The sequence below is a fragment of the Ammospiza nelsoni genome, chromosome 1, assembly GCF_027579445.1.
Source record: "Ammospiza nelsoni isolate bAmmNel1 chromosome 1, bAmmNel1.pri, whole genome shotgun sequence".
Classification (NCBI taxonomy): Eukaryota; Metazoa; Chordata; class Aves; order Passeriformes; family Passerellidae; genus Ammospiza; species Ammospiza nelsoni.
Genome location: NC_080633.1, coordinates 82,505,412 through 82,518,863, shown reverse-complemented (window position 1 = coordinate 82,518,863; position 13,452 = coordinate 82,505,412). Strand labels below are relative to the sequence as shown.

Here is a 13,452-nt window from a genome sequence, read left to right as displayed (position 1 = left end):
TTCCTTTTTAAAACAATCATTTTTCATCATTGGAAAACATATTTTCTAAGTGAGTTTAGTACAGAGAAAAGGCATTAGATTAAACAGCAATGCATGAAGTCTGCTACTTATCAGTGAGAAGGGACACACAGATCTTATACACAGCATCCAACCAACAGACCTGGATATATCCCTGGGTGAAGTTCTAATAATCTGCAGTTCATTTGAGCATCTCTGTCACTTTGGGCCTTGATCCTGCAGGTGAAAAGACTCCCTCAACTGTACTAAGCACAACACAGAAATCACTCTTGAGTTGTAGCTTTTCCTGTAAGCATCATTACTAAGCATCTCCACCAACACTGCTGGGACTTCCTACTGTTGTCAAAGCAGTTCACCTTTCCCAGTGGAAACTCTAAGATTGATGGACCAATAACTGCAGCTTTTATTACAAGTACTTACTAAAGTAGCTTTGATGAGAGAAGGTCCTGTGAATGGTACTTCAGCCAGCAGAGAATGTGGCAGCTCTCTATGCTAGAGCTTCAGTATTGACAACATAAGTACAGATAAATTACATCAACAGTGGAGAAATGCAGGGGGATTGTTGGCAGCTCTAATTGCAGCACAGATATCTATTCTTAAGGAATTGTTCTGTGCCCTACCCACAGGCATAAGTATTGTGGAAATATGAAATGGAGATGAAGAATCAGAGGATTTACTGAACGATGCCATGAAAACAGACAGAAATAATACCGTGAGGAGTCTGCCCAACAGCAGTCCTGCACTGAACAGGATCAGCCTTCTGCATAACCATGATGGAGGAGCCTCTTATTTGCAGTGTCCACCCTATTTCTATCCATGCTTATGGCATTAGTAACACTGCTTAATTTCTTCTTTAAGAAATATGTTCACAATCATCCCAAAGTAGATGAGGGTTTGCATGTTTTTATTCAACGCTTGATAAAGTGCAATATTGGAATGATGATACATTGACATAGAAATACTGGTAATAAGAAACTGCTGAAATTAATAAGAAAACAGCAGAACTGCAGTATAAAAATGACTAAAAATGGATAAAACCTTTCAGGAATTATAGAGGGTAACTATTTCTCTCCTGCTGAGCCAGATTCTATTACACAGATATTAAAAGCAGCATTTCAAAAAACAAGACATACATTCAAATGCAAAAAGGGGAGCAAGTACAGAGAAACAGAACGTGAATTATGAATACAGGTCCACTTTCCTGCTCTGTGAGACCCTTTTTATGCAATTTTGTATCACTCTGGTCATGGAAATTCTCAGCTTATGTACACAGTGAGGTCTGAAAACAAAATAATAATATATTTAATACCAGAATTCTAAATCAAGGGGGTTTTAAAGTTATTAAATTAAGAGCAATGCAAACAATGAAAAAAGTATAATCAGACCAGCCTGCCAGTCATTCCATTCACAACTCACTGCAGGGTGTATCACTTTGTGCTGGTCAATCCATCACACACTTCATAAGAATACTAGGATATTTTGAAGACATTTTTCCAGGATATGTGTGGCTTTTTAAGTCCTAAGAAAAATGTGCAACCTTATCTGACATTATGGTATTAGACTTCTTGTCATTTAAATTGGGGACTGGGGAGTGGAATCTTCTAAGGCAAAGCTCTAAGGTAGCTTAGAACTGAAACAGAAAAATATTCCAAAAAGAATCTTTTCAGTGTGGAGTTTTGTCGGCAGCAAGTGTTCCCCTGAGTTTTCTTCTTTTCAAAGCATTAAAAAATTTATTATAAGGACCAGTCTTTTTACAATTTTACAGTAGTTAATAAAGTGTTCATAAAGGGGCTTTTAGAATTTTCTCTTCAGACAGAAACTACACAATAAAAAATTAACATTATACCATTAACAGCATGAAAAGTGACAAGATCAGTTTGCATTCTGGGAATACTGTTCTATATATTCCTTAAACAACATTATAGCCTTTTACAATGAGGGGACAAGGTGCACAGATGAAGGAAGAACAGTGGATGTTACTTATCTCAGCTATAGTATTGGTTTTAACACTGACTCACATAACTTCCTGCTAGACAAGTCAATAAAGTATGAGCTAGATAAGTGGACAGTGCAATGTGTTGAAAACTGGCTGAGCAGCCAGGCCCATAGGACAGTGATCAGCCATTAAGTGGCCAGAAAAGTCACGAATTTCAAACCTGATTAACACCATCATTAATGACCTGGACAATTTTGCCTTGACTTTGAAGACTGGCTGATACACCAAAGGGTTATGTCACACTTTGACAAGGCAGGAAGAAACCTCATGGAGTTCAACTGGGGAAAATGCTAAGTCTTGAATCTGCACAGGAACAACCCCATGCAACCATACTTTGAGGGCAACCACCTCATGCTCTGCAGAGAAGGATCTTGGGGTTCTGGAGGACAGAAAGATGAATGTGAGCCAGCAATGGGGAAAAGAAGGAGCTTGGGTTACATTGGGAAGAGTTTTTCCAGTCGGTCATGAAAGGATCCTTCCCCTTCACTCAGCACAGGTAGAGAGCCCATCTGGGGCTCTGAACCAAGTTTCTGCATCCTTCAGCTGACAAGTCCTGTTTATTAACTGAGGTAGTGGAGGGGATGGGGAACAATTTAAAATTAATCAAAAGATTACATTGCAGAACTTGTTGAAGCAAAAATTCTTCAGAAAATAAGTGTATATACAGCACCAAGTCCTAGCCTTACCACAGATTACATCAAATTCGACGGGAGAAGGCAATAAATAGAAAAGCATTGTAATCTTTCAGAGCAAGTGGCACAAAACTGAAAAGTCCAAATTGTCTCATTAAACTGTGGTTTTCTGGCTTGCTGCTTCTGTTTGCAGTTTGGGCCACTTTCAGATTGCTCCACATCCAACTCCAGAGACAGAAACCAGATTGTGCCACCCAATAAAATCCAACATTAAGCTGCTTTTCTCAGCTTACTGCTCCCAAGATAAATATATATAGTCAAACCAGGATGCAATGGCCAATGCCCTTGGCATGGTAGCAGCAAAAGTCTAGTTGCCAAAATAAAATCTTAGCCCCAACTTAATTAAAGCCCATCTACAGAAATACTTGTAAAATCTGCAAAGAGAATGATCAGTCATAGCATCATCAATAAACTAATGAATAGCTTTCCCAAGACAGACAGAACATCTGTAAGTCAAATTCTGATCCAACCTTTATGACAGGTTCATCGTTCAAATGTTTTAAACTAAATTGTTCTCAGAAAGCCTATGACTGACTTAGAGCCCTATGAACAACTAGAAGCAAAAATTCTGCTTACAGCTTACCAAGAAGCTCATTTTCAGTTGTTCAGAAGTCATACTCCAGTAACAAACTGTTGCACACTTTGGCTAGAAAAGGGCATTTAACTACTTGATCCCAGTACAATTTCAAAAAGTAGCTGTCCTAGTCTAAGGTGAAAAGTTCCACAAGTAACAGCAAGTACTGCAAAAACTTCAGTAGAAGTCATCATAGTGATTTTGTGGACAAAATAACCATTAACTTCTAAGATCATGGAAGACAAAAGATATCAACTGACATCTAAACAAAAGACTTTTCTCTCATTTTAAGCCCTTCTGCTTTGTTCAGTATCAGTAAAATTATAGAGAAATTAGTACTGCTCTGTGATGATTTACTTATTCCATAATGCAAACATAGCTGAAAACCATTGCCTAATTAATTGATATAATTCTGATATAAACCAAAATGATTCAATGATTTATAATTACACTTTTAAAACTTTTTGGTTGAATTGAAATAGCCTCATAAATACACAAGAAATTAATTCTGTCTGAAGTCATGTTAACATGAAAGTCACCTGCCCTGACTAGCACAGGAGAAAAAAATCTGCCTTTGCAAAAGCTTGTAATGAGACTTTGGTTGGCCTGATTCTGCTTGAAAACTGCAACACTCTCAGCCAAGTTCAATTAATTTGCCTTAAAAGTGAAGCTCTATTAAAGCACATAGTTTAATAATAATTTCCTAGTCTAGCCTGTAGCTAAGTAATACAGCCCTAAGTAAAAGAGAAGAAGCTGTGACACCTGATAAATTATATTACTTGACTGATTTATGACTTATGTCCTCCAGTTCTGACCTAACAAAGAAAATTCAATTATCCAAGCAGTCTAGGTTCATGACTTTAGGAAAAGATGATCTGAAGCCAAAATTCAGGTATCCTGAATCATTTCTAAGTGACAGCATGAAACACTGCTTAAAGCACAGAGGTAACAAGGATAAGCAAAGATTGTTTCAGTTTCTGAAGATAGTCTGCAAGTTATTTGACAATATTATTGAAGCATAAAACTTACATAACTTCAGGCCTAAATACCTGTAACTTATAAAAAACTTTATAAACCTCCAAAACATAGTAAAATTGAAATAGTAAAACATAATGGCAAACATTAATGCAATGCAAAGATGACATATTTTAAAAACCCAAAGAGTATTTAGATGGAAGATGTCATGTTAGCATGAAAACTTTATTTCTTTTACATAGTTTTTCTGTGTTTAATTATTTAACCCCAAAGTTCCACTGAGTTTTGTCAATCAAACTTGAATTTGTCATCAAATTCAGTTCTAACTTCCAGAATTCATTTCGTTCTTACTCAGAATACCGCAGCTTAGCTTCAGTACGACAGTATAAGAGATAACATCTCCAAACTTACTCCTTCTGAGTACAGGACACTCCTGATTATCAGCACATATTCTATTCTGTAAAAGTTTTTGAATGCACTATAGAATTCCTGTGGGTAACACAAGGAAAGATTTAATCAAACTTTTCACAAGAGATCATAGGAGAGTAATTCAGACAAAATCACATCCTGCCTTCACAAATAACTATTGTTACGAGGTTTGCGACAGAGGAAGCAGCAATAACTAGGAATCTAGGTGCAGATTTCCAGGTGCCAAGGAAAAAAAAAAAACAAGGCAAAAAAAAGACTCTTTAAGAGCAAAATGAATGAAAATAGAAGTATTTCCTTTGTTAATTGCCTTCAGAAAGTATTTTGGACGTCAACCTGGTCTCACTCTGGCCATGTCAAAGTCAAGTGTCTTGTCTAAGCCCACCATTGCTGTCTGCCTTGTACACCATGGAAAGAAGGCAGGATCTATCTCCAGAGGGTGAACTGCACCCATTATATCAGATCATTATCTTCAATGGGTCCCTCATTCCTCAGGGGGCTGAAGTTCTCTTTGTAGACTACTATAGAGTCTAGAATTTGGATAAATTCAACTTGGAAATATCAGGCAACCTCATACCTTGTGAAATATTTATCCCTGGGTTAAAAGATTATGTTTTCAATAAAATTATTGCTATTTATATATCAGATAATCTTACAGAGAGCCAGCATGTCTAATGTAGATATCTAATATGTTTCATAAGCACATATTAAAGCCCAGGCTAAGGTAATTTCTATACCCTGAATGCTGGATTGTACAGACTGCATTAAGATGTACAACAACGTACACAATCTCTTACGGTTTATTTGAAATAGCTGTCTCTTTCCTATCTGAGCACTACATGAAAACCCAGAGGCAGGGAACAAGATTTATTTTTCTTTCCTCCTAATCAAACTTCAGATCAGAAAAGCATGAATACAGTCTGAAAATGCTACTGCTTACTTGATTGAGATGGAAATCTTACCACACTCAGGGGGAGTCTAGTGGGCTTCTGGCAAGAAGTTCTATCTCTAAGCTCAGACTGCAAAGAAAGTTTGCTTTGCTAGCATCTGACAGTGAAACATGATTCTGTTTAACACTGTGTGACTATAGTTGCACAGTGGGAGATTATAGGCAATGAGAAAATTTCTAACAAATGGCTCCTATCTGCAAGGAACAGAGAACTGATCTCTACAGAATACATCTTTGGTAATGAGGTATGCCAGGCACTCTGTACCAGAATTAATCTTTCTGTAAAAGCCAGAAAATTGCTACAATTCAACATGGAGATAATGAAAATAATGCTTCACAGCATCCAGGCTCTGGTCAGGTGGAAGTTATGATGTTTTCTTGCTATCTAGGTGAATGCACCTATGAAGGTGTCTGCCATAATTCAAGGTTTCCCATTCTCGTGACTTCCCTCTGCCCCAAAAGCTACAGCTACTCTACACGACTCTTATTCATGTATTTTCTTCCTGTGAAATCAAGGAGCAGTGTTGAAATCAGAGCAGAATGGTGTTGGGTTGGCCCACATGTAAACCTGGGAGCAAGCAAGTGCTCTTGAATTCTTTCAGCTCCTGAATGCTGTAGTTTAGATGCAGTCAGCAAATTTCATCTCATCAGCGCAAATCAAAATGGTGCCCCCTCATCCCTCCTTCAATAAATGTTTCACTCCATACTGTTCTGATATCCATAATCAGAAAATTATTAAGCAAACAGTCTCAACATAAAATGTGCTATTGTCACCAGAAATGTATTGGTTAAAGCAGCCACTAGGAACACTGATCGAGTTTCACCTTTCATTGCAGAATAATTAAAGACTTACTGGCCAAAATGAATCAAAGAATGAGTGCAAATTAATGACAAAGCCATAAGGGCACTCACTAGAAAGAACAAACAGATGTATAATAGTTTCTGCCCTGTCAAGTACTCAATAAGAAGTACTTAAATATTCAGTAGTTTTGGAATTAGTCAGCAAAAATCCTTCACCCAGATGAACATTTCTATAACTATGCAACAGGGTTGAGGTCATGCACATACACTTCTCCAGTGATGAATTATTTCCAAATGAATCAAAGCAGCAGCTTCAGCAAGATGCAAAAAAAAAAAAAAAAAAAAAAAAAAAAAGTAAAAAGTACAATGCTAGGAGATTCAGGAGTATTATCTTCAGAAGTAAATAAACAAAAAAATCTTCAGAAGTAAAAAAAAAAAAAAAAATTTTCATGCTAATCAGGCAAAAAATGCACCTGAACCACCATCCCTGCCCCCATTACTTGCACACTGAAATACTGCTTTATTTAGCAAATTATAGGCTTTGTTACTTCTGCCTATATTCTGCAGGAGTCAGACTATGCATCCAGCTCCAGGAGAGGTCTTATGATTATGACTTCAGAGCTGAGAGAGGTGTCTCCATGTCAAGTTTGAAGTTCTTGCAGCAATGTGATCTATAACAAACTGGCTCTTCTCTGGTTTGCCCTACTGACCTCCTCTCTTGTCATGCATTGGCTTTTTTATACTCCTCTCTTACATGCTGCCATTTCAGCTGTCAGACCAGATTATACCTAGATTCTTCTGTAGCTTTACTTCTACTTGTGATAACTTTCCCAAGTCTGCACTGCCTGGTAAGAAAAATATTCTCTTTCTCATTTAATCTCATGAAATTTTAAAAATGTATCATCCATATCTAAGTGCTGGAAGACAGCAAAAAGCAGCAGCACCACCTTGAAGTCTCATTAAGGACAAGAGACAGGTCATACACCAACTCTAGCAGAGCAAAATCTTTGCCCAGTAAAGTCTGAAATTTAGTTTGGATGAAAACAGAATAGAAGAAACACTTGTGACAAGAGCTGCTCCATGCCAAAATCTGCCTTGCTATCCAGACCTAAGTGAAACCCCAACATTTGACATTGTAGATTATATGAAATGGGAATGACATAGAACACAAAACTAAGTCTTATCTGGAGTACCACTGGTTTTGTTTTATGATTTCACACACTTCACTATTATACATTTATTAAAAAAATTGCTAACATCCTTCCCCCTCCAAAGAGACACAGATGCCAAGTGAAACAATAAAGGTTTTGTATGGGATGAAGTGTGGGGGGGAGGTGATGGGGGAGAGAATGGAAGTTTCTAGCATATTATCACTGAAGCCAACTCTGCAGCCTCCCCCGCTACCAAAACCTTGACATGTAAACTTAGTACAGGCAGGAGCTTAAAACTGACTTGCACAATAGTTGGTCTGTTTGAAGAATACTGAGAATTAGAAAGTTCAGGGTCTCAGAAACTGTTCTCTCTTTGTGGCCTTAGATAAGCCAAATGCCTTCAGTTATCCTTTTTTTTTTTCAGCTAACCTGGGTCTTGTGAAGATACAAAAGACTATGTAAGTGGAAAACAGGCCTATAAATATTAAAATATAATAATAAAATCACAATATTTTAAATTATATTACTAAAATATAATACCTTAAAAGATACACTGATATACAATTAAAATTAGTTAATCAGTGGAATGCATTAATAAAATTAGAATGATTTCTCCTAGTTTTAATTTTTTACACTTACACAAAACTAGGTATTACTGATAGGAAAATAAGAAAATTCTGAAACAAAGTAATTCCAATTTAAAGTCATCTAAATTTGAAAATATTTGGAAGGAGTTGGTTTTTAATACCAGAAATTAACAGAACTTTCAATTACCAGCAAAAGCACAACATCAACTTTTATAAGAGAAATTATCCAGTTCATAAACTCCTTATTTATTTAAACACCTGTATGAATCTTACAGGTGTTACTTTCAAACGACTGAGCAGAAGTTCTTCTTAGAATATTCCATACTTTGGAAATTTGTTAATGTTGCACAAATTCACCCCTAGTAAAAGCTCACGGGAATATAAGGGGTAATAGAATCTTACAAGATCAGGATTACTGAGAAGACTATTAAATTAACCTGACAAATCTCATAACTGGTGATGAAAGACACTTGCTTAGGCTGAATGATGACTACATCCAGGCTACATCCAGAAGAAATACAGGCTACGCTCCCTACTGGGATCACTGGGCCCTCCTTTTCATTATCAGTTCTGTCACACACAACACCAGCAAGCAGGAACCTCCGCTCTAAGCTGAAAATGGAACTGCAGGCATGTCCTAGCAGGGGGCAGGGTGAGCCTGCCTGGCTCTGCTCACCGTCTGTGGAGCAGCCGCTGGTGCCGTCGCTGGAGCAGTAGCGCATCTCGATGCGTTGCCGCCCCACCTCCAGCAGGTTGGGGTCGGGCAGGCGCGCCTTGCAGGTGTATCGGAAACGCTGCTCGTAGTGACCGCCGTTGTCTGAGATGTTCACCGGCGTCCAGGGTGTCCAGGGAGTTGTCTTTTTTAACTCTGGGCAGGCGTTGGTGTTGCAAGGCTGATATTCCTGAAAGAAAAAGGTCATCATAAACACGGTCATCAAATACGACCTTAAAAACACCCAAGAAATGCTCAGACAAAAAGATAACCCTTTTAAAAACATTCTCAGATATTTTTTCAACATTTCTAATAGCATTGATCATCAATGAACTTTTAATAGCAGTCTCAAGTTGAAAGTGTTGTTTCCAGCTTCTATGCAAGCGCAGTACCACACTGCTAAAAGCAATAATATATCAGTACAAATTAGATCTATCACATCCATAAAAACAGTAAATCAAACACTCTAAGAACCATAATCAAGCATATCCTTTATAAATTAATAGCCCCAAGTAAGGTGAAGCTAAATATGCCAAAGCTTTTAATTAAGAAGAATTCGAATAAACTGCAAGTACACGTCACAAACCAGCAAATAATTCCTTGGTAACATCTAGTGGCATATGAAAAAGCAAACCACTGCCCCATTTTGTATATTGCTTACATACTTCAAAAGGGACAACAGATAAAATTTGTTTTATATTACAGATTCTGGCTCACTGAGTTACATGTTACTCATAGCTCCAGAATTGCTAAACCTATCTTCAGAAGCAAATTCCCTGTGGAGTGATACGCACTAAACGGAACAGATGACATTTAAGAAAAAAATGCAGAATTGCCAGTATTCTCACAAATGCAGACTTGTCAGTATTCTCAAGCCCCACACTCTACATCTTCTGATAAGTATCATCATGGTCTGTAGGTCCTGCCTATTCATTTTCCAGAACAAAATATACTTCATCTGATGCAAATTCTCTGTAAAATTTTTGGATGAAATTAAATAAGCATTGAAAATCAGAATGAATTCACACTGACAAATTATTAAAGATTAAAAAAAATAGGCATCAGTGGCAAATCTTTTAAATTTTCTCTCTACCTCTTGCTTTTAAGAAAGAGAGCTCCTTCTGAAAAGCAGCCTACTAAAATTTGTAATTTCACTAAATACTAAAAATTAAGGAAACAATAGAAATAATGGGTTTATCATATATTACAACCTCCTTCTTCCACAATCTATACCCCAGTTGATACCACCATGTTCCAACAAGCAATAGATTACCTAATCCTCTCTTTCCCATGGCAATAATGTCTTTTTTATCTCGTATTTCCCTCTGTCCACTACCTCTTCTCACAGATAGTGTAACTTACCCAAATTAGACCAATCACTTTCAACCCATATTTAAATTTAAAGCCTGTGTTGCTATTCAAATCTAAAACAATCTTATTGTCTGAGAGCTTTTCTAATTTTTCCATATGGAGTTGAAAAAAAAAAAATCCTCAGAAATCCCTGTCCCACTAAGACAGTGATACACCAGAGAACCCTGAACCATTATGTTCAGGATTCTCAAGTTCTGAGACCACAGGGATTTGTGATAACCTTGTGTTTCCACAGCTTTGTGTTACTTCATATATAAAGAGCTCAGACCAAAGGCTTCAGCTGGACTACTCTTGTTCCCTCCTGAGGGCTGTGCAAAGTCATTCCCTACCTTAAAACCTTTTAATCATTTCTATGGCGTGTCAAGTCATACTCACAAGTCATACTCAGGCATTCCATTCCCATTCAGGGAAGATGATCAACCTTTCTGGGATCTGAGCGTCAGCCTGTCTGGTTTCTGGTTCAGAAGACAGCAAAGAACAACCAATCATTTGCTCCCAGGTTCAACAGGGAAAGTAATTTCTCCATGCCTCCTCAGGACTCAACTCTTTAAATCAGGTATGTCTTAGACTTAGGACAGAACATGTATGACAGTCCTCCTTGCAGCACATGAACTGTAAATAAATAAATCATTAAATCTGCCTTTCCCTGTCTTTTATTTTCTTTTTTTTTTTTTATGATGTCTAAGATGTCTAGCAGTGATGAGTCTATCACTTCCCCAGATCAGCTGTTCTGCTATTTAGTCATCTGCAAAGCTAACAAATTGCAAGTTAATATGAGGCTGAATTTTGCCCTTAATTTAATTTTCCAGTCACTGAATTTTGCTATGCCTTTATCAATGATGCTGAGAGTGTTTCTTGTCCCAAAATACCCATATATAATGATAAACTAAGCTCAGCTTGTTAAACCTACACAGGATTTAAAACCTGATTTCCAGGTCCTGTGCACCCCAATGTCTTCTATTTGTCCTATTTCCTCATTTTCCTTAAGACTGGATACCAAAAATGGACTTGGCATTCTAGAAGCCATCTTATCAATGCAGCATGCAAAAGCAATCATCACCCCATTCTCCTGACAGTCTGACTTTAATATGCACATTATTGCATTAGTGCTTTTTCCTTCCACAAGACTATACAAAGAGTCGAAGTAGACTCAATTATCTTTGATAACCTGTCCTTTTCTAAATCACAGCTTAACAACTACCTATAGATTTTTATCCCACACAAGAGGCTGGTACTATTTGGCAATATTAAAATATGTTTTATTAGCTTCTGCAATTATCTAACATATTATTTACTACCTCACCAATCTCTGTCCTGCTCAAGCTTTACTGAAAATGTCTTAAATCACTGTCTAGACTGTTGATAAAAATGTTAAGTGCTATTGACCCAAGAACTGATTTCAGGCAGACTCTACTAGACACAGTAATTTATATCTGCCCATTGACACCACATTTTTCAATTTGTCAATGAACCAGCTTTTAATCCATTTAACATTTGTCACATATTTCAGTTTTCTAAATCAAATTATTTTCTGTTGCAAAGGTAAATGTCTTGGAAGAGGAGATGTGCTGTATTACTTTCAAACATCTTGCATCCCAAACTCTTCTTTATTAGTAAGTAAGCAGGAAAAAAATCAACCAGTTTAGTAGCTACTACCCTGTTTATTTCAATATAGTCACAATAGTCTAAAAATCTCAGTTCTTAATTTGCTATTGATTTTTGTACTGATATTTTTCAGTCAAAACCAAAAGCTGCTAGAAATAGGAGGGCTTTCTCTATTAGGCATGGCATAGAAAGGTAAGGGTCATGTAAAGCAGAATATGTGAGGTATGTAATGGACCCTTTGTCAAATAAATATAGCTAGTAGAGGAAGGAGTTAATTTAGTGGCAATGTATTGAATGTTGCTTTGCTAACACACTTCTGAGATGAACACGTCAGCTCCCTCGCTCCTAGAAAGACAGACTGCCAGTGCTCAGTATGCTTCAGGATGAGTAGCCCCTTCATACACCCTGACAGAGAGCATATGTTCCTATGCTGTTACCAGCATAGAAAGAAAGATGTTCCTGAAGAGTGTCTGTGAAGACTACTTATTAGTTTTTCCTTTCCTCTTGCTTGCTGCACAGCTCATATGAAAGTTTGAGTGCTGTCATGCGTATCTATTCAACCACTGGATAATAACCACGAAAGGCTCAGAAAGCTGGGCACACAAAAGTACATGTACTTTAACTGGAGAATGTTTGCAGCAGTAAATAATCTCTCCAAGAGAAAATTCAGAGGACTGTTGCCAGAATGGATGACTCCTTGGAGTTCTGGCACTAATAATGTCCTGGCAGAGCCCCCTGGCTTCTCTCACAGACAGCGAGTGCTGCACTGCTCTGCTGACTACCACGTCTGCCACAGAGCAATCAAAAACCATGTGGTGCTCGCTGAGAGCATCGATGTGATCTGATGCTGAGAACTCTGGTAAAAACAGAACAATGAACTTGCTCTGAATTCCCTCAGATGTGCAAGTGAGGAAAGGGGGAGAGAAAAGTAATAGTTCAGATTATACATGGATATATTAAGTGCTGCTAGCATGAAGATATAGTCTAACAGGAAAGGTTTGAGAGGGAAGAGAGAGGGAATATGGAAACTGATACCTCTGCTTGGTTTATCCTCCTCTTATCACCTTGTCCAATGCTTGAACGATTTACCTAAGAAGGATTTCAAGAATATGGCCCTCTCCAAAGCAATTTTACCAGCTAGAATCATGGGCACATTAATCAAGTAACCACATGTAAGTCTCAGATGAAAAAAAGTCTCAGATGAAACACTGAGGTCTCATCTCAGTAGTAAGACAGAGCTAGAAAAGGAGTGAGGAACTCGGCTTCAATAGTGCTGCTGAGAGGAACTTAGACAGCAGCTGCTAAACTCCACCTCTGACATTCCACATGGACTGAAGGGAGAGATGGGGTCAAGCTCTCCTGGGGGATTCTCTAGGTACTCAGAGAAATACTTCAGGGGCTCAAGTGATGGATTATGCACATTAGTCCTTAGGGTACACTTGTGGACTCAGAGCAATAATTACTTGAGACCATTTACAGACTCCAAAAATATCATTGCAATAGTTGAAGCTTAACCACATTCTCAAAGTTCTCTTTGCAAGTTGTTCTAAAACTTGTGGTCTAATTCACCATATTGTGGCTTGTAGTTTAGATTG

The 13,452-nt window shown here is 37.7% G+C and overlaps 1 protein-coding gene across 5 annotated transcripts in view; it reads right to left on the bottom strand.

Moving 5' to 3' along the window:
* The window catches only part of SEMA5A (semaphorin 5A), a 403,052-nt gene that overhangs the window by 26,012 nt on the left and 363,588 nt on the right, over positions 1 to 13,452 (bottom strand). For all 5 annotated transcript variants that reach the window (XM_059472240.1, XM_059472411.1, XM_059472324.1 and 2 more), the window contains one exon: positions 8,846 to 9,071. In XM_059472240.1, the coding sequence (XP_059328223.1) occupies positions 8,846 to 9,071 (226 nt within the window). The remainder of the gene's footprint in view (positions 1 to 8,845; positions 9,072 to 13,452) is intronic.